Consider the following 27,134-nt stretch of genomic DNA (forward strand, 5'->3'; position numbering starts at 1 on the left):
TGCATTGATCAGTGTCGTTCCTCACCAAGGGCGTCTCTGAGAGCCATCATGGTCCACATTCAGAACTTCAGCGAGGCCAGCACGGTGCAGCCGCATTGGGGATATGCGGACCGTGTGTTGCCCTGCACCAACGATCCAGGGTCTTGCGCCTATCTCGACGTCGTCTATCACAGCCATGACCTCGGCATGTACTACACTGGCATCATTTGGGCAACCATCGGCGGCATCCTCATCATCTGGGCAGTCGGTCGCCATTTTGCCAGCTCGCAACCCTCGGGCGTGCCAATGCCAGTCGAGGCTGGCGAGCAGGTCAGACATACCCGCAGCTCTTTTGAAAGACTGCAACGAGCTCTGCCTGCCTACGCACGACACCATCTCCTGCCAGATGCTGCAAGGCCCATCTTTGGCCGTGTCACCCGCACCCAGGTCCTGACCCTCCTCGTCCTCACCGGCTATCTCACCATCTTCTCCTTCGTGGGCATCGTCTACCAGAAATGGGTCACTCCCGTCAAGAAGCTGCCCGGCGTCTACAACATCCGCACCAGTCTTGGCCCGTGGTCTGACCGCGTCGGTGTGCTGGCCTACGCCCTCACACCTCTCTCCGTCATGCTGTCGAGCCGGGAGTCCATCTTGTCCCTGGTCACTGGCCTTCCCTACCAGAGCTTCAACTTCCTCCACCGATGGCTGGGCTACATCATCTTTGCACAATCGGTCCTCCACACCATCGGCTGGTGCATCATTGAAATCCGTCTCTACCAACCACAGCCAAGCGTCGGTCTAGATTGGATCGTTCAAACCTACATGGTCTGGGGACTCGTCGCCATGATCCTTCTCACCCTACTCGTACTCCTCTCTACACCCTGGGGAATCCGACTGACCGGCTATGAGTTTTTCCGCAAAGCCCACTACGTGCTCGCCATGGTATACATTGGCGCATGCTGGGGCCACTGGGAGCAACTCAAGGTCTTCCTTCTCCCTGGCCTCATTGTATGGTTCATCGACCGCGGCGTCAGATTTGCGAGAACCGCATTGATGCATTACAACTTCCTTCCCTCGGGCCACATGGGTTTCCGCGCCGCAACTGCTAACATCACCTTCTTCAAGGATGAAACAAACGGCGACATTGTTCGCCTTGACTTTGACCACCCGCAAGATCCGTGGAGTGTCGGCCAGCACTTTTATCTCATGTTCCCCGAAAGTAGCATCTGGCAATCTCATCCTTTCACTCCTCTCAGCCTACCCATCTACGGCGCCGATACGCAACACCACTCGTACATCTTCCGCGCCAAAAAGGGTGAAACCAAGAAAATTGCAGCTCTCTCCGCAAGACGCATCGCACAGAAAGTAGAAGGCGAAGATTCCCGCGACAACCTCATGGCCGATGCGAGGCTCTCTGTCGTCTTGACCGGCCCCTACGGCGAGAAAACCATGAAGAACCTTTCGTCCAACGCAAACGTCCTTTGCGTCGCAGGTGGCACGGGAATCACCTACGTTCTCCCTGTACTCCTGGAACTTGCCTCCCGCCCCCAGACACCAGATCGCCACATGTCTCTTGTGTGGGTCATTCGTCGCAGAAGAGACATCGACTGGGTTGCGCCTGAACTTGCTATCTTAAAACGCAAATGCAAGAACCTACGCACCGGAATCCACATCCACGTGACGCGCGCCTCGGAAGAAATGGACCTCGCACCGCCCGCCAAGGCCGAGAAAGCGATTGCAAATGACTGTGCAAAGGAAATCGAACCTGCCTCTACCAACACCTCGTCGTCCTCCGCATCCGTCTCGTCTGCGCTCTCGGTGCACGGTGTGTCCAAGGCCGAATTGGGCTTAAATCACTATCAAGCTCGTCCAGATCTGGCCGAGGTTGTGGCACAATTTGTCTCAGGCACGGTACATGGACCGACGGATGTGTTTGCCTCGGGACCTGGAGAGATGATTAGCGATCTGAGACGGGTAGTAGCGAGTGTCAATAAGGGTGGTGAGGTGATGAAGGGTGAGGATAGATGGGATGTACGATTGACCTGTGATGATCGGTTGGAGTGGTAGAGCCTAGAGGGATGTAATTCTTTTCAGCCATTTTAGATACCCATGAATACCAAGTTTTTTGGAATTAAAAGCGTGGTCAGGTTCGTGATTGTGGCCACCCCATATCGTCATCTCAAGTTTTGGTACAAAAGGCATCCTATCCTTTGGCCGTTGACACATGTGGTGGCTTAAAAAGGCACAAAGCCACCAAAATCATCGTTTGGTAGTGTAGAGCTTGACACTGATGTAGTCCTCTTGTAGACTAAGCTCAGAGGACGCTGTAGAGCAGACAGCTGTACTTTGTCGATAGCCTGACACACTGTTAGCGACTCAAGAAGACGGCTAGTAATTGGTTGTCTTGGAAGGGTGCTCGTGCTTCCAAAAGTAGGTAACCGAGCACCTTCGTGATCAGGGACTAGGAAGTGACTGACCAACCAATGGGATTCCACACAGTCGACTCACCCTGAGCCAGTTCGCACATCGTCTTGGCATCCCAACTTCCCAAGGGTCTATCGCAACTCTTGTGTCGCGCCTGGCTTGAGAAGCGGCTGTATAAAGTCGTGGTTTCCTTTTCAAGATAGTGAACCAGGATGGAAGCAAGCATTCCAGGTTCGTTCACTCGTACGTTGCATCGTCCGACTGGAGAAGACCATTGAAAGAGACAACCTCATCGACAAAGAGTAGCCAGACATCATGGTTCGCAGAAACAAGGATAGGATGCCATCACAAGAGGACATGGAGCATCCAGGTGGTGGTTACATCACAGTGACTGCGCAACAATCGCGCTACGCACTGGATGCTATTGATGCACCTGCCTCGAAGGAGGTCAATTACCCCTGGCACCACACCACCCCTACTCTCCTCAAGAAACTTCCCACCCAATCCAGGCTTACACATGAACAGATCCTCATCAACGATCTTTCCATTTCAGTGGCAAACCGCGAACTCCTTTCGCGCACAACACTTCATCTCGTCGCATCACGTCATTACGTTCTTGTTGGTCGTAACGGGGTGGGAAAGTCAACTTTACTTCAGGCCATTGCTAATGGATTGATACCTGGGATCCCTTGGAGTACAACGATTCTGTTGCTAGGCCAGACTGAAAAAGATTACGGCGAAGACAAGAGGCAGATAGAGGCAGAAGCAGTCGGGGAGCGTGACACAGTGCTACGGTATGTGATGAGGGGCCATCGCGCTCGAGAGCAATACACTCGGGAAGAGAGAAGACTCCAGGAAGCTTTTGAGTCGTCTTCGGATGCCCTAGCGCCTGCTAGGGCCTATAGACAGATTTGCCATGAACGACTGGCAGTCCGGTTGAAAGAAGGGCATCGGATAGCAGAGAGAAGAAGTGGTGCGAGAGGCAAGCAGGCAAGGAAGGAGCTTGTACAACTAGAGGGGCGATTTGGAGCGTCCGTTACGCAAGTGAGGCGGCATGAGGCGGACATGGACGCCAAGCAGATCAGTGCAGAGACGCAAGCAGCTGCCGATATGCTCGCAGATGCACAGGCATCCTTGGAGCTGATGGATGCCGGAAAAGCAGAAGCAAAGGCGCGGGTGGTGTTATTGGGCTTGGGCTTCCCAGCTGAACGTATCGATGGCCCGATTTCTGAGCTCTCTGGTGGATGGAAAACCCGCTGCGAACTTGCATGTGCACTCACCCAACCGGCAGATATCTTGTTGCTGGATGAACCGACCCACTTCCTGGACCTGCCGTCCATTCTCTGGCTGCAGGACTATCTCCGCCACCTAGAGGAGACTACTCTTCTCGTCACGACACATGACCGCGACTTTGGCGATGCGGTGGCGGAAGAACTAATTCTCTTGCGCCATCAAAAGCTTGAGACGTTTCGAGGAGGCCTCAGTGTGTACGAAGCTGAACGATGGAAGAAGGTAAAACATATGAGGAAGATGAAGGATGCGCAGGAGAAACAGAAGAAACATATGGAGAAGACGATCGCGGGGAACATCAAGGCAGCCAAGGAGAAAGGGGACGATAGGAAGCTGAAGCAAGCAGCCTCACGCAAGAAGAAGCTCGACGAACGAATGGGACTGGAAGTCGGACTCGGAGGCGGCCGATTCAAGCTCAATCGCGATCTTGGGGGTTACCATACGAGCAAGCGTGCGGAGATTGAGGTGCCCGACTTTGACCCCCCCGTCTCCCTCTCGTTCCCGCAACAGCCTCCCGACCTGAGGTTTCCTGGAGCGTTGGTCAGCCTCGAGAATGTGTCGTTTGCCTACCCTGGGCAGGATCGATGCCCTGTCTTGAAGAAGATCCAGCTGACAGTGACAGCGGGGGGGAGGATAGGGATCGCAGGGCTCAATGGGTCTGGCAAGACGACCTTGGTCTCTCTCCTCCTGGGAAGTAGTGAACCAGGCGGTCGCGAGCCCACGTCTGGCACCGTCAGCCGTCATGCGAGAGCCAGGATCGGACGGTTTTCGCAGCAGTCTGTGGAGCAAATGAGGGCGGTGGGACGGATGGACAACCAGACTACGGCTCTGCAACACGTGATGGCGCTGGAGAGCACTCGAGCTGGGTGCGGAGGCGGGATGCAGGAGAAGGAGGCCAGAGAGCTACTGGGCAACCTAGGGCTGCATGGCCAGACCGTGTCCCATGTTCCCCTCCTTTTGCTCTCGGGGGGGCAGAAGGTGCGGGTTGCGCTTGCCAAGCTGCTATGGCCACCCCCGCAGCTGCTCATCCTGGACGAGGTGACGACCCATCTGGACGGGGACACGATTGTGAGCCTGGTGTTGGCGTTGCAGCAGTATGAGGGCGCGTTGGTGGTAGTCACGCATGACCGATTCTTCATGAGGTAGGGCACAGTCGAAGGTTTCCATGTTGATTGTGGGCGAGAAGCACGACTAGGTACGGTGACTAACGGAGAGGGCAGGTGTGTAGTGGAAGGCATGTCGCCGTATAGACGACGACTAGCGCCAGGGGCAGGTGGGATGGATCCGAGGAGGGGCGGCGAGGCTGACGATGGCGCGGATAGGGAAGAAACAGAAGCAGAAGAAGCAGAAGAAGAGACAGGGACTGGCACAGGGGTAGCTCGAGGTCGAGGAGCTGTTTATCGATTGGCCAAGGGGCAGCTGACCAGACTGGAGAGGGGCATGCAGCAATACGAGGAGCTTGCGGCCAGGGCAGCTGGGAAAGCTACTCTGTGTACGTGGTAGATACCAGTAGCTCTCATCCTAGGTACCAAGTACTGTGTTGTTGTGAGGAGGATAGGGCGGTGTCGTGGTAGTGGTTGTGGGGAGGATTATGGATGTGGTTAGTGGTTGTGGTTGTAGTGGCGAGAGTGTGTTATACCCACTGAGTACCTATACTACCGTATGGTACAAGGTACCGGTACCCACGTACCGTAGCAGTAGTGAGGTCAGCACCGGACCGGTAAGTTACAGAGACCCTACAACGAACCACACAGGGTCCAGTCTACCTAGGCACCTGTATAGCAGCTCCAGCTACAACTCTACACACTGCTAGAGTAACGTACAGTACGTAGTACCTACCTCTTACATGTGTACTAGGTCGCCAGTCACGGTCGAGGTCGGCAGTCGAGGCCAAGGCGGCGGCGTTGCGGGTGGTTCCCGCTGCTGGTGGGCACAGAGGGCGCCGCGTGCGTCCACACCAGGCGATGATCATGGACTCTGGAGCTCCTGAGCTGGCGGGACCTTTGGTTGCAAACCCGTCGCTGCTCCTTTTTTGTCTGGCAGCCTCTATTGGGCGTCTCTTTCCTCTCCCCCCTCTCTTTCTCTCTCTTTCATTAGCCGTTGATTGCCCACACCACCCTGCTTGCCTGCCATGCTGACCTCCTTTTGCGCCCCGTTTCCTCTTCGAGCCGACATAGTAATGCTGTAGTTACCCGTCCCTCTTCGCGCCCGCCTGCATGAACGACGCTGCGTTTCGAAACAAGCCCGAGCCTGGGAACCCTGAGCCCAATGCCTGGCACCACAATGGCCGACGCCGAAGCAACCACCGCCACTACTCTTAAAGACAATAACAATCACAATCACAATCACAATCACAACAACAATAACGACGGAAACAACAACACCAACAACAATCGTAATAGTAATAGCAACAACAGCTCAAACAACACGGCAGCTACGACTGCTGCTGCCACAACTACAATCACAACCGACACTGCCCCTGCTACCTCCACCGCCACTGCCGCCACCACCTCTGCCTCTTCCTCCTCCTCGGGCAGTGCCCCTGCCGCCAACAATAACACAGACACCCCGCGCTCAACGACAGACTCTGGGCTCAAGGCAGCCAAGGATAAAAACTGCCCCTTCTGTGGCCAGGCGTTCACCTCTTCGAGCCTGGGCCGTCATTTAGACCTCTACATACGCCAAAAGAATCCAAAGGCCCCCGATGGCATCCATCTGGTCGACGAGATCCGCAAACTGCGGGGTGGCATCACACGGCGCCAAGCAAAAAACAGCATGTCCTCGACCCCACGACGCGATGACAGCGGCACCAGCACCCCTGCCCACAAGAAGAACGTAGCCCGCGATGACTCGTCCATGCTGGTCGACAGCCCCGACGTAGACCACGACGACCAGCTCGACATGGGGAGAGCACGCCAGCAGTTCCGCGACATTGGCTGGCAGTCGGCGCGGACCGCTGCCACCAAGACGCCTGACGTGCGGCGCGACTCTTCGCGGCAGTTGCAAAAGGCGGACCTCGTCCAGCGGCGGAAATCAGAGGAAGAGGCCGAGATTGCACGTGCGACGGAAATGGCGCTGAGGGAGCTGCTGAAGAGCGTGCGAGAAGCCAAGTAGGTGCCTGCTTACTGCCCGTCCCAAGGCGTCACTAACAAAACTCACCTGTAGCGCTAGGGTAACGGGCTCCTGCCTGTTCGACTTCGACCCCTACTCTCTCAACTTCCCCTCGCTCTGCCTGCGCATCCTCCCCGCGCCGACCACCCTCTTCTCCCCCACGCCCTTCGCGACGGCCGAGTCCTGGCCCATTTCCCCGCCTGGCCAGAAGCAGTATGAGGCTCTGAACAAGCAGGTCCGCGCACGCCTACTCGCCCAACAGCGCCAGCGCCAGATCAACCAAGTCTATCCGTCTGGCTCCCAATCCAACGCCTCTTCGGCAGCCACTTCTCCGCTGCCGACCCCCCCTCTGTTTGACCCTGACCCTCAAAAGCTCTTTTGCCACATTGCAGACGCATACAATCACTGGACTCGTCAGACAGATCAGGTCAGACAAGAGTGCTGGCAGATTGAGGTGTTACGCTGCTACGTACGTGCAGACGATCAGCGGCACGAGGCTGAGGTACAGCTCGAGAATGCACGACGAGAGATTGAATATCTGAAAGCCAATCGCTGGACGGCAGGAGCGCCTGATGTACCTCTCATCAGCATACACCTTGGCCGAGATACGGCGAAAGAGCTGGGTAAATACGGCATGGACCATCGCAACTGGGACTATGAACGACTGATTGAGAAGTGGAGGTCTGCCATCCGCGAAAAGAAAGCGTCGGTGGCCGGTATGGCTGCCCAAAAGCCTCTCCCTAATAATCAAGCCGCAACACGAAGCTGCTCCATGACCAGCCTTCCCCAACAACACTTTGCAACGGTCAATCCACCACAGCAACCAAGTCCAGTCAGGATGGAGGGTCCCTTCACTGCTCCTCCTACCATTAATGGCGATGCAGGCGACCAGGTCGATGCAGAAGGTGACGATGACGACGATGCTATTGGCCTTACCCCGCACACAGTATCAGACGAAAATCCCATGGATCAGATGCAGCACCAGATGCAGTCCCATTCTTCACATCAACATCTTCAACTACATATGCCACAACAATCAACTTCCCTTCGCCCTCCCCAGCAAATGCAATCACACATGCAGACCCCGCTGAACATTACGCAAGCCATGGCACAGGTACGTGCTGAGCACGCTCAAGCCCATGCTCAAGCTCAGGCACAGGCACAGGCACAGGCTTGGGCTGCTGCTCGTCAGCACATGAACACATCGCGGAACCAAAACTTTAGCCCACTTCAGCACCAGCAAATGTCACCGCACATACAACACATTAGTTCCGCTGACAATAGTCGACGCCCTTCGCTGGCTATGATGGACCCTCACACCATCAGTCCCAACAATGGCCTTGGTGGTGGCATGACCATGTCCACAGGGTTGGAGGGTATGGACAATCACCAAGACCAGTTTCTCAGAATGGACATGAGTATGTCGAATGCTTTTGTTGGTTCGAATGACGGAGGAGTTTCAATGGGCGGCTAGGAACCGTTTACCAACCTGAATAGACGAAGTGTACATGTGCATATTTTTATAGAAGGAGGGAGGAAGTTTCCACACGGCGTACATGCACCTACAACGGCGCTGCTATTTCGTTGCATCACTTTACATTTCATTGCCTCTTTTTCTTTGTCATATAGTCTGCCACATTTTCTTTGAGTACCCTTCGTCCTTGTCAAAATGGCTTGTCTTCCTCTTCTGCATACCCATATACCCAGCCTCGTATTGGCCTCGCTGCTGTTTCGTATATTGTACATAGAAACTATTACTCCCGAGTACCAGAGTTATACCTAATATAATCAAACGATTGGCATAGTCGAATGTGTCAAGATGGAAATGCGAACCCATGATCTTGGTGTTGAAATTGCTCATTTCGTCACTCCCTGGGAAACCAAGATCAACAACCAGATTCTACCTTCATTCCCTAGAACATGGCCGTCTGTCGATGCATAGCCATTTCAACGCCAGTCGCTGCGATGACGTTTTTGCGGAATCAACCATGGTCCTGAATTGGGGCGCGTTCCTACCACCATGCGACAACGTGACTGCCAGTCGCGAGCTCAACATGACGCTAGCAAATGGTCACCTCTTGCCTCACCTATTGAACTATAGGCAGGCGGCACTTGCTGGTCTACAATGGCCTCGAAATAGTCCTCCATTTCCTCCACTCACCAGTCCCTTTTCACACTCTTTCCACATTAGTGTTATTGTCCCGCATCACTCAGCTTCCGATATACAACGAGCAATTTCTTCGACACCAGTCAGCATGCCAGCAACAACTACTCAGAACTCTTTACAGGTGCCCAAAAGCAGGCTCGTCGGGCCGAGACACTGGTTCCAGCGACAACTGCGCAAGACTACCTCTCGTCAGATGCTGAAGCCGGAGTGTCAGGCTCCACTGCCCATCCAGCGGCCACGAACCGCACCCTCAGTCCACACCGGGACGAACGCAAGCACATCACCTTCGGTACAAGCTCGTCTACTCTCCACTAAAAGAACTCCTTTCTCCACCCAAGTGCAGCCTCCACTACGCCCTCCAAGACCAGAGGCAGACGTGATGCGGGATATCAACGCATGGCTGGAAGCCAGCACGATCACACCGTGTCCTCCGCTCATGGGCGGTCTGCCGTATTGGCGAACAGCAACGGTTCCAGGTATCAGAGATACCAATCAAGTACAACATGCCATCCCAATCATTAGGGAACCGGACCGGAGAAGGCCACCTACAGCACAAAGTCAGCACATCAAGCCGTTTCGTGGGCGTGCTAGAAAAGTACATGTTCAGATGCCGTCAATGCTGCGTGCAGGATCTCAGCATCTCGCAGTGCGCAAGCTGGATAGGCGGTCAACTTCAATGCCAGTCTTAGCTTTCTCCTATGAACAGATGGCCCAGGCTGCCCCGCCTAAGCTCTTATCTCGTCCACACTCTATCCGAGACTCTGCTATTCGGCCGTCTACGGCACATGAAACTGCAGCGATCTTTGATGAGCCAACTGAAAACAAAACTGCTCAGTTTGGAGTACCCTTGAGCACACTCTGCGGCCTGAAAAGCAATCTTGATCGCCGTATAAATACGAGGTTTCCCTGGACTTCTAGGAGTAGTGACAGCACGCGACCGTCGACCGCTTCCGGAGACCGAGATCAAGAGGATTCCATGGGTGATCTCTCGGACGCTCCCACCTACTTCTCTGGACCGCCACCACCCTCATATCGGTCTCGTGCTGCGTCAGTCCTATCTACCTCGTCTTTCGGCTGTGTTGATGGAATGGACCCAGCGCAGCGGCAGAAGAGTCGGGAGAGAGCGGCGTTACGACGAGGGATGCGAGGCAAACTCAGGAGGCTCGCGCACAATTTCACTGCCTAGTGATCTACTCAGATGTCCGACTCTTGATAGGTCCCCGCGAAGACTGGGGCACGTGACGGGAACAGAACTTGGAAAACAAGTTGACCAAAGAGTGGAAATACCGACCGACCATGTTCACTGCACTTTACGGGAGTGGCGCCTTTAGAAGGCTTAATGGTTGCTGCGAGGTACATCCTGGTTGAAAGCCAAACTTTCACACGGTTAGCAAGGGACGACCCATGTATAACGCTCTCCAAGATAATGTAGGCACAATTCATGCTCTACTCTGCTCTTCTCGCTCGCCGGCACATACAGAGGAAGCGCTTGGCACAAAGTTGAAACTTTACCGGTAGTAGGTGAGGCAGACATTGAAAGCACAATGGGTGACGGATGATAGGTTATATGAAGTATACGCCATGTACTACATAGGATGCAATACGAGACACAGATTTGCAGCAAAAAAAGATATTCTGCATATCATTTTTGTGGCTCAATGCTGTTTCATCTGCAGAAGTCTCTTCTGTAGTATGGTGAGAAGAGCAAACAGGAAAGGGTTGGTGATGGTGCTGCCGTGACCAGTGTGGTGACGGGCGGGCCGCGGTCAGCCGAAAACAGGTCGGGCGACTTCACCGCCTTCTCTTTTGACCGAGACTGGTAGGTACTGCACCTGGGCACTCCCACCACGGTTCAACTGACTGTCATTGTTACTGGGACTAACGTGGCACACGCCGTACCACGCTCCCGTGCTCCCACACCTGCAATTGATATCCCATGGACGCCCGCTGAGCTACTTGCCAGCACCACGAACCTCGACGCTGGCTGCTCCCCTCTTGGGCACCCCGTATGTAGAGGTGCGCCACCCATAGACCCTCGATAGCATTCCCTCCCCCCTCCCCGCACAAGGATATCAACCACAGCTGTCCGCCCCAGACTTGGACTTGACGACACAGCACCGCCGCCTGCCCCCTCCCACTCTCCCTTTTGCGAAGACGCAGGCATGGCGTCTGCCGACGACGCCCATTCGCGAGCCAAGCGACCCGCGGCCATGACGAGGCAGTCTTCGTCGCAGTCGCAGCCATCGCAGTCACCATCCGAAGGCCACGCCCGGCCGGCTCACCACAAAACCCGGGGCCATGGCCATCATGTCGTTGGCCAGCGTGTGCAGCGGAACGCGTCGTTTGGCAAGAACCTGAACAAGCTGAACAAAGCAGCACAGGCGGCCCAACACACACAGCAGGCACAGGCGCACACGGCTGACAGCACGGGGCGACACCATCGCCGCTCGCAGTCAGGAGCCTCCCTCTCTGCTCCCAGCAGTCCTCGGCCCAGTGTCAAGCGCAATGCCTCGTCTGGGGCCATTGTGAGAGCAGCGCACACAGCACACACGCAGGCCAACCTACGCAAGAACCACTCCAGCGGACATCTGGCGCACAAGGGGCACGCAAAGCACGCTGTCAAGGTCTCCAAGAGCGACGTCACCCATTTGAAACGTGTCAATAGATCACGGCACGCTTCTCCAGAGCCACAAGCAACAGTGCATTTCGATGTGGCCGGTGGAGACGACGAGGAAGAGGAGGACGTAGAAGAGGGCGGTGACGATGGCTGGACCGAGGAGAGCGCGTCCCAGTCGCCGACTACCACGCGCTCCAACACACGATCCAACTCAGTCGTGCTTGAAGCGCAGCATAAATTGGCCGAGAAGAACAGGGAGAATAACAGAGGAGGCGGGGCCTCTCAGTCGGGAAGTGACCAGGACTATGGCGTCCCAGCAACGGAGACACTGCCCGATCGTACGTGCGACAACACGCGCACCAACGGCAGCAGCAGTTCACAGAACCACTCGCGACCAGCTAATGCCGACATGATCACGTCGCGCCTGCTGCAACGCAGCGCCTCGCATCACAACCCTGCCCAAACGTCCAATGTGGCTGCCACGGTACTCTCAGCGACACATCGGCAACACTTGGTGAGTACAAGTGCTGGATCGACACTGGTGGATACGCCTGGAAGAGATCTGGTATCGCGCTTCATGGATGGTGACGGCTCTGCTGGGACCCCTCACGATGGGGCATACATGCCATCGCACAGCAGCACAGGAACAGGCCAAGACGGCGAGCTGGACAACAGCAAGCGAAACAAGTCGATGCCCAACGTCAGCGGAGCAGATACTCCCTCCAAGGCGGCGTCTCGCTCTGGTGCTACGACACCCACAAACCTACCACCTTCGCGAACACAGCAGAAACTTATGCTGCAGCGTGCATCCTCTGCCATTGAACCTCAGAAACTAGTGCCCGTTACACTCCCCCGCACGGGCGGTCCCACCTTCTTGCAGTCGGGCATCCACTACAACGCCAACGGCGAAGGGCGACTTGACCCTAGGCTGCAGCAACAATTCAACCACGTTACGGTCGAGTACAAAGTTGTGCGCAGGTACCGAAACCCCCTTGCGGACTCGATTGCGCGCATTCAGCACATTCCGGGCATGTCGCGGAAAAGTCGCATACCGGGGGCTTCAAGCAACCATGGTTTCGCAAACGCGCGCGGTTCCGGCAGCCTGAGCACAAGTTTCAGTAACGAGGCTGGGATGGAAAGCGATGGGGCCAGTTTGTCGCGCAGGTCGCGTGTTATTTTCAATGATCATGAAGAGGGTCGCGACAGGAATGCTGATGACGAGGGGGATGCCGAGGGCCGGCAGAGTTTTGAAAGTGAGGGTGCACGCAGTCGAGATGAAGCCGAGGAGATTTGCAGACGGTTGTGGGAGAGCGCTGAAGTGGTAGAGGCAGATTGATGGTCTGTCGGTCTGCGCTGCACAGCGATTCAACGGTTATCATTTCTATCTGGACACCAAAACGTCATCGTGGGCGTTTGTCTTGGGCATATTCTATTTCATTCAAAGGTACGTGATTGCATATTGTCTTCTCCTTTCCACCTGATGGCTCAATTGTACCGAAATCTGTTTTTTCCACTTTGAAGACATTGGGGGGGGGGGGGGGGAATTGAAGACGTTCATGAGGGGAAAGAGAGCTGGCGCTAACTTTGGCGCGTTGTAGGCTGCATGAGTCAAGTTTTTTCGCCCTTGTCTTCTGTTCTGTTGACGAGACTCCCTGTTGGTTTGCGCGCCCATTTTCAAAGCATCGAATGGCCATGGCTACTCTAGGTACCAAGTAGGGTACCTATATAGGGCGAGGCTCGGTATGATTGGGGGGGGGGGGAAAGGCGACGATCAAAGTCTTGCGAGAGGACCATGTACAAATTACCAGGTCACTTTGGCGGCATGGGTATGAATGGCAGAGGATCAGTGCGGCGGCGGCGGCTGCGTGAAATGAGAAAGCAAGGCGAAATCACAGTGGCCATGGCATGGGTGGGGTTGGCGGTTATAGCCAATCATGGTGCTATAGCTTGGCTGGAGTCTGGCAATCTTATTCTTCATTGCCAAAGAGCCGCAGTGTCTGACAGTGTGGTGTGTCACAGTGGAATCCGGTGTCAGGTACAATGGCAATGGGTAGTGTGAAATGATTACTGTACCGTGAGGTGTGCAGAGTGTGTACCTCCCTGTGTACATGGGTGAGGGTAGTAGCACCACAGAGGGCATTCATCAAGGGAAGATTTTTGAGCCGCGGTGCATGCTGCTTTTGCATGGCTCCAAGAAGACCGATTCAGGAGGACTATGTAGGCCGCTGCTACCATGACACAAGCGAGGCTAGAGTGGTGCGTGTGGGCACAAGTGGATATCACGTTTGCCGGTTGAGGGTCTTGCGTGAAATTCACATGGACAGCGCATCGGGCACGCAGAGTCGCATAGTCGCAGACTCTGTTCAGAAAAAACAATCTTCAACCGATGTGGCGACGACGCGACAGGTTACCCACACCGCACACCGCCGCCCAACGTCGAAGAGTTTTCTTTGTTTGCTGGTTTGCCTTGGCCGGCGAGGGCGTGGATGAGACAAGGGAATGACAAGCTTGGCTGAGTGGGTGTCCACTTGCCCCAGGTAGCGTACCGGTGTACTGTACCTAGAGCTGTGACTAGCTGTGACGAGTGCTACTGCGTCGCGAACCCGGAAGAGGCTCTTGCGTGACCACGTTGCTGTCGCGCGGTGGCGGGGGGCCAGCAGGTCCAGACATGGGCGCCGTGGTTGGCTGTCTCGAGTGCCACGCTGTGCGGCGTCGCAACGGGCTCGAGTAGCACCATGCCGAATGGTACGGGTACCTGAAAGGCTGTGGTGCTTGCGCGCCAGATGGAGTGCGCTGGCTCCAGTCAGGGTGGTGGATAGGGTGTAGCGGTAGGTAGATTGGAGGGTAGTAGAGGGCCAAGTGATACAGTGTACAGTCGGTGCGGTGAGAAGGTATGTTCAACGTTTAGTGCCCCAACCAAGTGTGAGGTTACCACTTACCGTACGGGTAGCTGGCGACGGCACTGGTGTGGCCATTTTGGCAGCACATGTTTCAGCGGTCAGTGGCGGCAAGCGACGACGAGCGGGATAGACGAACATGGTACGGTACCATGGCGGTACTGTGTAACAGGAACGGTGTGAGATGGTCGCTGGTGAGGGGGAGGGAGGGGGGCAAGTGGTGCCTTCATTCCAGGGTGTTGCTGCAGGGACGTAGGGTACTGGTAGGTACATGATACACTTTCAATTAGCATAGCTAGCCTAGGTACCTATGCTGACTATCACCAATATTGATTCTACGTATGTACATGGTGTGGACGGAGGTACATGGCCAGCCAAGCCAGTTATTAGCGCACGTCGATTACATGGTACATGGTACATGGTATATGGACAGCAAAATTGACGTGGGTTGGTAACTGGTCTGGGGAAGAGTGTTCGCACGGGCAGAGGTTCGTTGGCCCGGGTGGTGGAGAAGAAAGACTGCACAGACTTTTCTTCTCTTTGTATGTCGCTTCTAGAGTACGGTAGTAGTATTGTGCCTACCATTGTAAGTTTTCTTTTCCATGTTCCCTGTCGTTTGGCTGTGGGCACTGTGCAGAGATTTGCCAAAGCAGGCAGCTAGCTAAGCACTTTTTTTCCTTTCCCGCCTCCACTTGCTCCTGCTGTTCCACGCTTCCAGTGTTGTGTGCCTGGATCGGCCACTTCCTTGTCAGGTACCCGGCCTACGCTAGCCACAGACTAGCCAACCACCACGGCCCAGGTGCCATTGGCTCCTCTCTCTGTTCTCCGAGATTGCGCCTGCCCAAGAGTGGTGCTGGGAAATTGGCTCGACTGTTTAAGTACACAAGCCCTCCCCGGCCTGTCTACCGCAGCTTCCTTTCTGGCCACCCTGCTACCCACAGACACTCTCTCTCTCTCGTCCGCGCCCTCCACCTACCCCAGCTTCTTCTTATACCTTCCGAGCCCTGCTCGCCCACAAAGCTACTCCTAGCACCCTCCATTCACTCCTTCACTGCTGTTGCCTACCAACTTCACACGCGCTTGCGCCCCATATACATACACATACACACACACATACCCATATACAACACGTCAAGGCACTGTCTGGGATCCTTGCCCTTACAACATCAACCACCACCAACATAACAACAACAATCAACTGATCAAGATGCGTTCCTTCCAAAACATGTTGGCCGTCCTCTTCGCCTTCCTTGTCTGCGCCTTGGCATCCTCCACCCCAACCTCGGAAGAGCAGTACGAGGCCACTGTCTACGTCACCTCGACTGTCTACCGTGTCAACACCGTCACTCTCTCCGGTACTCCTCCTGCCAGCATTGCCAATCAGACCTCTACCATTGTGGCTCCAGAGCCCACTGCCGTCTATCCCACGTACAGTGCTGGTAACAACTCTGCGGTCGCACCTACTGGCTCCAACGTTGTGCCCAGCCCACCCCAGTTCACTGGCGCTGCTTCCTCCCTGAGCGCCAATGCCATGCTTGCAGCTTTCGCTGCTGGCCTCGGCTATCTCGTCCTGTGAGCCTCAGACTCGCTTCTGCGCTGCCACGAATAGCACGCTGTACTCGCGTGTCTTTTACGAAGTCAAACGAGGACGTTGATTCATGTTTGCCCTATTTCTCTTCTACCTTGCTAGTTAGCCCTCTTTGCTTTACATACACCTCACTTTTTCCCTTCTTCTTCTTCTTCTTCTTCTTCTTGCCCCCCGTTTACTATCGCACTTGTAATCCCATTTCCTTGCATATTGTCTGAGACGATGGACGAGGTCTGGTTCGTGTCGACTTGGTTTTCGGATGGTTCCCTACTTCTTCTACCCTTCTATACTGTACACTACGGTACTGCTTTATGCGCGCGCGAATACGGACGCCGCTTGCGCTTCTGGAGCGCATTTGGAAACTGTACTTGCTCGAGGCAACCCTCCTACTTCTGGTTCCCCTCGCAGATGCGATTGTTGCTGCGACAACGACACCTTTTTTTTTTCTCTGGTGGAGCTGGAGTTTGGAGATACCCCTTTAGTTGTGGCTTGAACCACCTATTACCCTGTTTACGTTTCTGGAAATTAAGCTTGGAGAAGCAAGGTTTGGATGTAGTTTACTACTTGGATAGGAAATGGCTCGTATGGACCAGTGCGATCTGATTGCATCTGTCGTCCATCAATGGTTATGGCCATGGAGACAATGCATATACCCTTTCCAGATGTCTCGTGTCTTTGATGATATTGGCCACGTACCAATCTTCTGTCCGTCCGTGATGATGTTGGCTGTGAGACTTACCTTGCGCTAGGCTATCCGGGACTTATCTTGGTGATTGAGATCGACGTGGAATGTATTGAACGTCAGCCATCATGGCTCTTGACGGAGCTGCCACTGCAAGGGAATGGATGACCTCGGTCACCTGCTTGTCCGGGTAAAATCATTCAAAATCAATCTTGACAGTGCAAAATGTCCAAGTCAATGCTGGCGTCCCTGGCAGTGTCAGTGGGTCAACCGTCAATGCAAGGCCGCCTAGTCGCACGTGTTCTGTGCACAGCGCAACGCAAGTTTATGGTGCTAGTCATTTCGGCTGGTTTGAGAGTCACGTTACTTGTCATATGCCATCAAGATAGCTGCACATGTGAGGTCTGGCAGTGGCGTATCATGTGACTTTGAGACTACCCGAGCGCCAAAGTACCCAATCTATCCATCCGTCTAGAAACCCGAACCTCCGCAAGAAAAAAAAAATGTGATTTCGTTCTATGATGTGAATCGATCGTCCTTGATGTACAGTACTGTCCCGACGCATCCCTTCCTTCTCCACACTTGTTCACGCGCCAATCGTACGCCGACGGTTGAACCAGATTTTCGTATCGGCATCGGCGTTGGTACCTACTTTACCCACAGTAGTAGCGGGAACAGCTACAGGGACATGTCGGAAAAATAAAAACGTGGGATTCGGTGGGTCGAACCTGTGCTTTGACATGAACTGATCGGACCGGGGCAAGGCAAGGCAAAAAAGAACGTTTGGATTTCTTTGTCTGGACCCTGGACTCACTACTCTGCTACGTGCATGGTCTCATTCAACGTCTACTACGGGCGGGCAACAACGTGGTGTGCCGAGTAAAGCGGCGAGAGCACCTGATATCCTCGACATCCTCGACATCCTCAAAAGGCATGTTGCGTGACCAAGCACCGGAAAGAATTTCACGTGTTCCAAGTGAGAGCCTACACATGAACCGAGGTCTCGACCGTGTCCGAAGTTCAGTATACACTACCACAAGACCACAGAAAACTACTGCTCGGCCTTCTTCACACGACTTTCTCGTCCTTGCAATTTCTACGATCCTTCCATAGACCATGAGTAGGGAGAGACGCGGTCAAGGAAGTCGCAACACAGGGAGGGAAGTTGAGATGAGACGGGGCGTCGGGGCAGACCCGAATTACCTGGACAGATGGCATCCGAGGGAGGGCGCAGTTCATATGACCATGGAATTAGCGCTGCGTGAACTTGTATTTAGCATGGGGTTAGGCTATGCTAAGCTTTACTAGCTAGCTAAGCAAGGTTAACTAAATATTATACTATAAGATTTTATAATACGTTCTAAACCTATTCTAAATATATTCTATACTAATAATACTATAAGCTACTACTACTATACCTATTACTAATATATCCCTCTTATCCTATATAAGTAGATTAAAATATATTTAGAACGTGTTCTTAATAGGTTATAGAAGCACTATTAATAGTACCTTACCCTTAGCCACGTCCTAGATAATATTAGGGCATAGCCTATAGTTAGCCCTAATAGGGCAGTTAAGATAGAGAGTAGAGAGCGCTACTACTATACTAAGATTAATAATAAGGGCACCTTATATAGAGTAAGAATAGGTTCTAAATATATTCTAAATAGGTTCTAATATTCTTAGGCTATTCTAGGTACTAGGGGCACTCTATATACCTATACTAAAAAAGATTATAGGCTTAATATAGCCTACTATAAGATTAGTAGGGTTAAGAAGACTAGCTAGCCCTCTATAATAGAGGTCTATAAGGTAAAGAGTAAATATATTATTAACCTATTCTTAACTTATTATACTAATATATATAGACTTCTATATAAAGGTTATATATAATTACTAGAATACTCCTTACTATAAGTTATTTAGAATATATTTAAAACTTATTACTAATATATTTTATAGAAGTTCTCTAAGCCTAGCTAGTAGCTACTATAGGCCCCCTTATAAATACTAATACCCTTCTAAATATAATTTAGAAGAAGACTTATAGTAGCTATAATAGTAATAAGGTATAGCCTACAAGAACCTATTAAAAACACGTTACTAACTTATTATAGCTTAACTTTGTTACTATATCTACCCTACTAAGGATTTAAGGTTATTAGGTTCCTTATACTATCTATGCTTATAATTATCCTAGCTATAGTAAGTTATTTATAATATATTATTAACCTATTCTTAATATATTTTAAGACTATTACTTTAATACTAGTATAGACCTTACTAATTCCTGCTAGAATACTACCTAGTTCTACTTGTAGTATACTTTTATAGAGCCTAGGGAGGATAGGGAGGATAGAGAAGATACTAGAGAGGGGGAGGGAGATAATAATAGCAATAAGTAGGAATATATTAAGAACGTGTTAAGAATAGGTTCTAATAAATAATATATAATAGTATATAACCTAAAGGGGTAGTAGTAATTACTAAAATAAACTCTCTACTCTTCTCTTTTTTTTTCTATTTACTAAAAGTAAAGTACTATTTACTTTTATAGGGTCCTTTAATAGTATATAACTTTTTCTTTTAACTTTTATAGGTATTATAAAGCTCTAGTAGTCCCTTAGATTAAAGAAGAATCTAGTATTTATAGGTGTCTAGCTATAATATATTATTAATATATTCTAAACATGTTTTAAGAGACTAGACTTATATCTCCTTTTTACTACTTTTGCTAAATATTATTTATAGTATAAAGGGGAGCAACTATTTACTCCTCTTCTTTACTCTCTGCTTCCTCTTTAGCCTCTACTCTAGCTACTACTTCTTATTATAGACTAGCTATCTTAGAGGGTTCTTAAACCTTAGAGGAGGCACTTAGTGTAGTCTGCTCTACTAGTAGAGAATATATTATTAACGTGTTTAGAATATATTCTTAAGCATTTACTATTAAGCTCCTATAGAAGATCCTTGCTTCTATAATACCTTGTATTATAGTTCTACTATAGTTTACTAGGGCTATTTAAACCTTAGGATAATACCTCTTAAGGTAGTAGATAAGATTACCTCTATTAGAGAAGTAATACTAAAATAGTTATTAATATATTATAAACGTGTTCTAACTTGTATATATATATACTCTACAAAGTTTCTATACCCCTAATCTAGCCTAAATAGCCTAGTAGAAAAGCTTGCTAGGAAATACTATACACCTATTATTTAGGTAGGATGTTATAGGAGAGAATGCCCTAGTATTAGATAGAAGTAACTTAAGCTTAATATATCGCTAGTATAAATCCTACTTAGTATTAGAACAAGTTTATAACGTGTTCCTAATACATTCTATTATATACTAACTTTAAAAGATCTTTATAGACTATATTAACTAGTTATATCTAATAATATTAGGAAAGATAGATAGTAAAATAGTATTAAACTCTTAAATATAAAAAGTTCTTATAGAGTGTAAGAAGAAAGAAGAAGAAAGAGAAGAAGAAAGAATATATATTTATCTACTTATATATACTTATATAATAGACTAGAATATATTAAGAACTAGTTAGGAACTAGTTACTATATTTATAGACTAACCCTACCTTATATAAAAAGTAGCTATCTCTTTCTTAAGTTTAAACTGTGCCTTTTATAATTTAAATAGTGCCTTTTTCTATACAAGTTCTTCCTTATCTACCTCTAGCTTTTCTTTTCTCTCCTTTAGAGCCTAATTATTAAGAAGAGCCTTTTATTATAAAGTTTATAGTTATAGACTAATAATAAGTTAGGAATATATTATAAATGTGTTTTGTAAAGCATACCTTTAGGTTGCTATTAGTAGAGGAGAAGAGTCTAGTAGTAGAGAAGATAGAAAAGGGGCTAGTAAACTTCTTTCTAATACTACTCTACTACTTGCCCTCTAGCTTTAGGCTTTTAAGCGTACTCTTTTATTTCTTATTAGGACTAAGATATATCTAGTTAAGTTAGATATAGCAAGACTTGCTTTATTATTATCTAGAGTATTATTATTATTATAGGACGTGTTCTAAACACGTTCTAAACACATTTTAATTAGTAAATATGTATAACACTAGTATAAGACTTACTTTCTCCCCTCTAAAGCTTTTTAAGGTACCTTTGCTTAAGCCTATTAGGAGTTCTATAGTTATAGCGTATTCTAAACTTGCTCTAGGCTTTAAACTCTTTTATATCCTGTAGATCTATCTAGTGTGCACTATATAATATTACTTATATAATTCTAATAGGTTAAGAATAGGTTATAAACTTACTTCTAAGTAGCCTTAAGAATACTTATATACTTACTAGTTTTATATCCTTTCTAGCCTGCTTGCTTAGCTATATTTAAATAAGATTCTAGTTTTTCCTATACCTCTTTTAATATTTCACTATAGTATTGCATAATCCTAGTAGTAATTACTAGGTTTTTCTTATAGATTACCTAGTTTTAGGTATCTTTAGAGGGTTTGTGTTCTAATTATATAAGAATAAGTTAGGAATATATTTAGAATAGGTTTAGAATATATTTACTTACGTAAGAGGAGGTTAGTAAGCTAAAAGTATTCCTCTGCTATTAATGCCTATAGTAATTTACTTAGATATAAAGAGGTAGTATTATCTAGCTCTCTTTTATATACTTTGTGAATACTTCTTTATAGATGTACTTAACAAAATCTTATATAAGATTAAAGTTGCTAGCGCTAGTTACGCTTATAGGGATTAATTAACTAGAGATAGCGCCTAAGTCCTAAAAATAAGTTAGAAACACGTTATAAATATATTGCAGTGCGCTATAAAACTTGCCTATTATCTGCTTATTACACATATTAATAGTAGTCCTATAGAATCCCTATAAGTAAATATACCTCTATAACACTTGTCTTTTTATAAGTGCTTTACACTTCTAAAAGAAGTTAGTAATAGTAACTTAATATATCTTAGTTATATCCTTATCTATAATAATTTAGCTAAGTATAATAACTGCAACGTGTTAGAAACATGTTATAAACCTATTCTTAATGCGTACGCTTCTTTTCCTATAGGTAGAAGATTACTATTAGAATCTCTACCTATACCCTATATAACCTCTTATATAATATATCTATCTAGAACGTGTCTTAATCTAATAGAATTAATACCTACTCTTTAAAAAGGTAAATAATTAAGTTACCTAAGCTTAATATAAAGATTTACTATATATACGCCTATAGTAACGTGTTAGTAATATATTCTAAACCTGTTCTCTTACACTATATATAGTTTTAGGATCCTAATGCTTTATCCTCTACTTATAGTGTACTCCTCTAAGGCTACTCTTAAATAGGAACTATAGAAGCTTTTTACACTTTATAATACACAAGATTTTATCTTTATTTATAAAGCTAATATATATTTCTTTAATAGAATAGAAACCTTTAAGTTAGAGATAGGTTTAGAGCTAGGTTAAGTTTAGGAACTAGGCTATAATAAGTTAGGAATATATTTATAATAGGTTATAAATAACTTATATTACATAAGCTATAGAGTAAGCATAGGCTATAACACCTTTACTACTTCCTTAATATTACTATTAGATAGTATTAAGGGAGGAGGAGGTATATGTGTATATATACTAAAAGAAATAATAGTAAAAAAAGGTATTGCTACTATATCTATTAGTATAATTACTTAAAAGGTAACTTTACACAGGATTTTAAATAGAGATCCTTGCCCTTATAGATAATTAATACCTAGAATATATTAGGAACATGTTAGGAATAGGTTATAATATGCCTACCACACTTTTTTATCTAGCTTAACTATAGCTTAACTACAGAATATAAAGCAGGACTACTAGAAAGATTTAATATCTCTCTAGTTAGAAGACCTTATAGATATATAGAGTCTACCTCTAGTAGTACCTAACTAAAATAATATTTTTTCCTAGTAGCAGATATTAGGCTATAGTTCTAATAGCTAATATATAGTTAAGCCTGTTCTATAATTTACTAACTTATTATTAACACGTTTTAAATATATTTAAGTTTCGCTCCCTACCTAATTTACTATAGTCCTTATTATAGGATAATAAGACACCTAGTAGTCCTTATAAATCCTTAAAGAGAAGCGCTTAATAAGGCTATAATAATAGCTTCTTATTTATAGTTCTCTTTATAGAATTTTCTTAGGTACTATACTTTTTAAGGTTTAGATCTAATTATATAATATATTATTAATAATATAATAAGAATATATTTATAACGTGTTCTTAAGATACTTACACGCTTTTACCCTAGAGTATTAGTATTTATACTAGCTTGCTAGCTAGCTATTAAAGAATAGTAAAGTTGTAGGCCTATTAAGATAGATAGACTAGTAGGAGTATTATACCTACTAGAATTAGAATAATTTAAGAACGTGTTCTTAACGTGTTACCTGTGTAGCCTGCACAAGCACCTCTTCTCTTATTAGGTAAGAGCTATCTTTATATTACTAAACTAGTATTATATACCTATACCCTTAGCTATATAATTAAGGGTATACTAGGAGAATAGCTATATACTTAATAATTGCTAGTGTAAGTAGTAGTCCTTAACTATTACTATAAGTAAGGTATATATTATGCCCCTATAATGTGTTACTAACTTATTCTAAACTTGTTCTATTTACTTTTACTTACTTCCTTAATACTACTACTACTATCCTCCTCTAGCACTTTATATAGTTGCCTAAATTTATCTCTAATATTACTATCTAGTTTAGATATATTATCTAGTACTATTATACTAAACTCTAGTATAGTATTTAGGAACGCCTATATATTATTAAGAATAGGTTTAGAATATATTTAAAAAAGATAGTAATAAAAACTGCGTTTACTTGCTTAAATTACCCTAATTTATACTTAACTATAGGCTAGTTTATATAACTATAAAAATTTGCCGCTGTGACGTGGACTTGAACCTATAGGGATATTCTAACCACTTAGAGTAAAGCCCAAGTCGCCCAACGCTAAACCCATGGTCATATGACATGCCACCACCATCCGAGGCCCACTAACAACTCGAAGCAGTCTAGCGTCGTCCGAATTTGCCCCAGGACCCACCTGTGACCTGACGACTCCTTTTAGGCTTTATTCCCCCTTGGCCACCTGCTTGATTGGTCCAGAATGCACCCAGAAACGAATGTGGACGGCACATGAATTGGAGAGGGGGGAACGATGTTGCTCTGCTATGGACACATAGGCCGTGGCCAAACGCTATCCTATTGGCGTCTGCCGTGTTGACTTCAAGGTTTATACTCTTAAAGGATTCCAGATAGTAGAGTAGTACTCTAGCAGGTAGGCGCCGGAAGAGCTTTAGGATCTGCCAAGCGCAATCTCGTCTGACGAGGCCATGGCCACGCGCCATCTCATGCACGCCTAACTTTGGCCGATGGCTTTCTCGTGTCGGTTGGGGGGGGGGGGGGAAGGCAGGGTGGCTGGGTGGTGTGGTAACCGAAGACCAGCATCTCAACCATGCAATACAGGTTGATTTCACAGCCATAGTAGGCCAACAAGAAACCTTTGATGACTGCTAATGGAGCGATAGTAGGAGTGCTTTCGCAACACCCGAATCAGTCTGTATAGGCGGAATCGCAGCCTCAAGACAAAAGTGGTGGGGTGGCAAGGTGGATCGCTGGCCCGAATATTCCATTCTTTCGCCGACGCTAGAGCGATAGAGCGGTAGAGCGGCTGTCGGGTGGTAGGTGGCGATCATCCTTTCCAATGTGCCTGTTCCTGTGTTCCTGTGTGGCACGCTGCTACTCTAGAGTGCCTGCCCCTATCGTCTCGTCAAACCCCGCCGCGCCCATCTACCCTCGACCTCGTCTGGATTTTGGTCAGCCTCAGGAAATCTGCGCCTTGCGACCTGCGCTCTCTCTCCTGCGATTTGCAACTAGCGGCTGGCGACTGGCGACTGGCGACTTGCGACGACCATGATGCTGCCATCATCCATTGGAGGGCGCAACCCCTTGTTCACGCTCTTGGTGAGCGTGGGAGCTGTGTTGATCTTCTTCTTCGCTTTCCTGGCTTGGCAGAGTCCTTCGCGCATGCCATTCGCACATGGACATGTTGATTTGTACGTCGCACTTTCCACGTCTCTTCCTTGCCCCCATTCTCTCTACAGCGAGTACCTCTGACGGACAACGTCCACAGAGGCCATGCAAATTCAAAGGCAGACGTCCCCATCAGCGAAGTCCTACGGTTGTTGTACGACAACCTGAAGCTGTCGCCCACCGCTCCCTACATTCGCGATCCCGATGGCAACCACATCCAACTGCCACCCAATCCCCAGTATACCAAGAAACTAGGCAGCGAGGTCCTGATCCTAGATCTGGAGACGCGACCGCTCCAGTCGACCGACGACTACAAAAAGGGGGCATTCGAGTGGCGCAATCTTGGACACGTTTCGGGTGGTGTCTTTAACCACTACACGTACGCCCTGATCCATGGCTACGACTACAAGTTTGTCCATGCCCATGAATTTGAAGACCGCCATGCTACCTGGATCAAGCCGTCTGCACTCGCAAACCACATCAACAACTACAAGTTCATCGTCTTCCTCGACGCCGACGCCGCCTTTCGCTTCCTGCATGTGCCCATCGAGTGGATGCTGAACTACTGGGACATCAAGTCGCAACATTCTTTCGTCATGGCGAAGGATCCATGGAGTGCTGAGGAGCCGCAGTTCAACTCGGACCGATTTAACCGGACCCTAACCAACACGGGCTTCATGATGGTTCAGAAGAACGAAAACACGATGCCGATTCTAAAAGCATGGCACGAATGTCCCGACGACGTTCGCTACGCCAATTGCTCACAGTGGAAGCAGCCGAAATTTCACGAGCAGTCTGCTTTCGGAGAGTACATCCGCTACGACTACGAACAGTATATCAAGGAACTCGAGTGTGGTGAGGCCAACGGCTTTCCTGGCGTCACTGTCAGCAATTGCCAGGGCAAATTTGTTCGCCACTACTGGTTTGAGAAACAAAAGGTCAAGGAAGATTTTCAGGACAACATAATGAACGCCATCACCCTTCCCATTCAGAAGTTTTTCGCCGACAATATTGGCGGCATCATCACCGAACAGGAGCAAAACGTGATCCGTGACTAGACGGATGCACCGCCTTTTATTGATGTTTTTAATGAGAGAAAAGAGACGGTTATTGGATGAGCATAGCGTTGCATAGTCATGGCGTTTGGGGGCGTTCGACCACACATTTGACCTTACTGATTTCAAGAGGTCAATCGTACTGCTTCCAGATACTGCTTCCAGCATTGTGTAAAATCTGCGTTCTTTGGCGCATCGACGCATTCGTGTGATTACTCCTTTTTTGGCGCCGACGAAATGCGCCTAATGCTTTAATTCCATCACTCTTCACGCATTATTATCGATTCGATATCACGGCCGACGAAACGCGACACTCTCACCGTAAAGGGCCTGCACAAACTCTATGTCTCCCGCACATCTCCCGCACAGGATCCTTTGCTAGGGACTCGCCACTACTGCGAAGCTTCTTAGACGCCAATTTACATGGACATCCTGATACACTAGAATTACGACACTGGTCATGTATCGCTACTCTGTCGGCCGAGACCTGGAGGAAATTGTCTCAGAGGTGACGGAACTATCGCAGGCCGTGAGCAGCGTTGGTAGCTCGCAGTGTGCTCTCGCCATGAAAAAATTTGCGCGTTTCAGACTTGGGCTCGACGAGCTCTTCGCAGTCGCAAAGCTGTAGCGCATGCTGCGACCATCAACACTACTGGCGCTGGGCAGCGTACTTCTACTGTCTGAAAATAGCAAGCGTCTGAGGAGATTTCACGCACGATCCCTTCATGTCTTCCCAAGGTACATTGATGTCTTCAGCCAATGGCCCGAAGGTCGAACCTGTCCAAGGCATCCGCATTGTACAGTTCATGCTCGAAACTTGTCAACTTTTTTTTTCAGGATCCCTCAGCAAATACCATTGCGATACCCTTATCCGCTCTAGACCCTTGAAAGCTTATCACTCCTCTGCAGAATAACAATTTGTCTCTTCTACAATAAGCGATTAATAGCGATAATACCCGAACTTCTTCCGCTACCATTGGATTACTGCAGAAAATCTAACAAAATGTTGGCCAATCACTTTGGTTGCTCGAGTGGAAGACGATGACCACAATCCCAAACGCCTCCGCTATTTCCACATATAGTCAGCTACCATCAATCGATATTTGCTCTTCTACCAGTGGGCCAACAAATCTATATACCGTCAGTCAATGCTACATGCCACGGACGTACCGACTCCGGTGCACCAACTGTCATATCCCTCGCCTCCAGCTTCCCCTTCTTCAAAATCTCCTGCTC

At 48.6% G+C, this 27,134-nt stretch overlaps 8 protein-coding genes across 8 annotated transcripts; 6 read left to right on the plus strand and 2 right to left on the minus strand.

Annotated features, from left to right (window-relative positions):
* Window positions 1-48: 48 nt before the first annotated feature.
* IAQ61_001317 (uncharacterized protein) lies at window positions 49-2,046 on the plus strand (the record flags this gene model as incomplete). The annotated part of the gene is made up of 1 exon (XM_003839574.1): window positions 49-2,046. One exon carries the CDS (start codon window positions 49-51, stop codon window positions 2,044-2,046), a length of 1,998 nt encoding a protein of 665 aa, XP_003839622.1.
* Window positions 2,047-2,238: 192 nt separating this feature from the next.
* On the minus strand, window positions 2,239-2,629 carry IAQ61_001318 (uncharacterized protein; the record flags this gene model as incomplete). The annotated part of the gene is made up of 2 exons (XM_066095059.1): window positions 2,239-2,336; window positions 2,488-2,629. The coding sequence occupies 2 exons, from the start codon at window positions 2,627-2,629 to the stop codon at window positions 2,239-2,241; spliced, it is 240 nt and encodes a 79-aa protein (XP_065954907.1).
* An 89-nt stretch (window positions 2,630-2,718) lies between these two features.
* Window positions 2,719-8,278, plus strand: IAQ61_001319 (uncharacterized protein; the record flags this gene model as incomplete). The annotated part of the gene is made up of 8 exons (XM_066095060.1): window positions 2,719-2,850; window positions 2,929-4,835; window positions 4,914-5,185; window positions 5,389-5,413; window positions 5,551-5,639; window positions 6,128-6,803; window positions 6,859-7,918; window positions 7,970-8,278. 8 exons carry the CDS (start codon window positions 2,719-2,721, stop codon window positions 8,276-8,278), a joined length of 4,470 nt encoding a protein of 1,489 aa, XP_065954908.1.
* Window positions 8,279-8,639: 361 nt separating this feature from the next.
* IAQ61_001320 (uncharacterized protein) lies at window positions 8,640-10,157 on the plus strand (the record flags this gene model as incomplete). Its single annotated transcript, XM_003839577.2, has 1 exon — window positions 8,640-10,157. The coding sequence occupies one exon, from the start codon at window positions 8,640-8,642 to the stop codon at window positions 10,155-10,157; it is 1,518 nt and encodes a 505-aa protein (XP_003839625.2).
* Window positions 10,158-11,133: 976 nt separating this feature from the next.
* Window positions 11,134-12,924, plus strand: IAQ61_001321 (uncharacterized protein; the record flags this gene model as incomplete). The annotated part of the gene is made up of 1 exon (XM_003839578.2): window positions 11,134-12,924. One exon carries the CDS (start codon window positions 11,134-11,136, stop codon window positions 12,922-12,924), a length of 1,791 nt encoding a protein of 596 aa, XP_003839626.2.
* Window positions 12,925-14,175: 1,251 nt separating this feature from the next.
* Window positions 14,176-14,576, minus strand: IAQ61_001322 (uncharacterized protein; the record flags this gene model as incomplete). The annotated part of the gene is made up of 2 exons (XM_003839580.2): window positions 14,176-14,381; window positions 14,528-14,576. 2 exons carry the CDS (start codon window positions 14,574-14,576, stop codon window positions 14,176-14,178), a joined length of 255 nt encoding a protein of 84 aa, XP_003839628.2.
* A 1,116-nt stretch (window positions 14,577-15,692) lies between these two features.
* On the plus strand, window positions 15,693-16,061 carry IAQ61_001323 (uncharacterized protein; the record flags this gene model as incomplete). The annotated part of the gene is made up of 1 exon (XM_003839581.1): window positions 15,693-16,061. One exon carries the CDS (start codon window positions 15,693-15,695, stop codon window positions 16,059-16,061), a length of 369 nt encoding a protein of 122 aa, XP_003839629.1.
* An 8,662-nt stretch (window positions 16,062-24,723) lies between these two features.
* On the plus strand, window positions 24,724-25,901 carry IAQ61_001324 (uncharacterized protein; the record flags this gene model as incomplete). Its single annotated transcript, XM_003839583.1, has 2 exons — window positions 24,724-24,866; window positions 24,944-25,901. The coding sequence occupies 2 exons, from the start codon at window positions 24,724-24,726 to the stop codon at window positions 25,899-25,901; spliced, it is 1,101 nt and encodes a 366-aa protein (XP_003839631.1).
* Window positions 25,902-27,134: the final 1,233 nt, after the last annotated feature.

Source organism: Plenodomus lingam, assembly GCF_022343315.1.
Source record: "Plenodomus lingam strain CAN1 chromosome Unknown contig_12, whole genome shotgun sequence".
Classification (NCBI taxonomy): domain Eukaryota; kingdom Fungi; phylum Ascomycota; class Dothideomycetes; order Pleosporales; family Leptosphaeriaceae; genus Plenodomus; species Plenodomus lingam.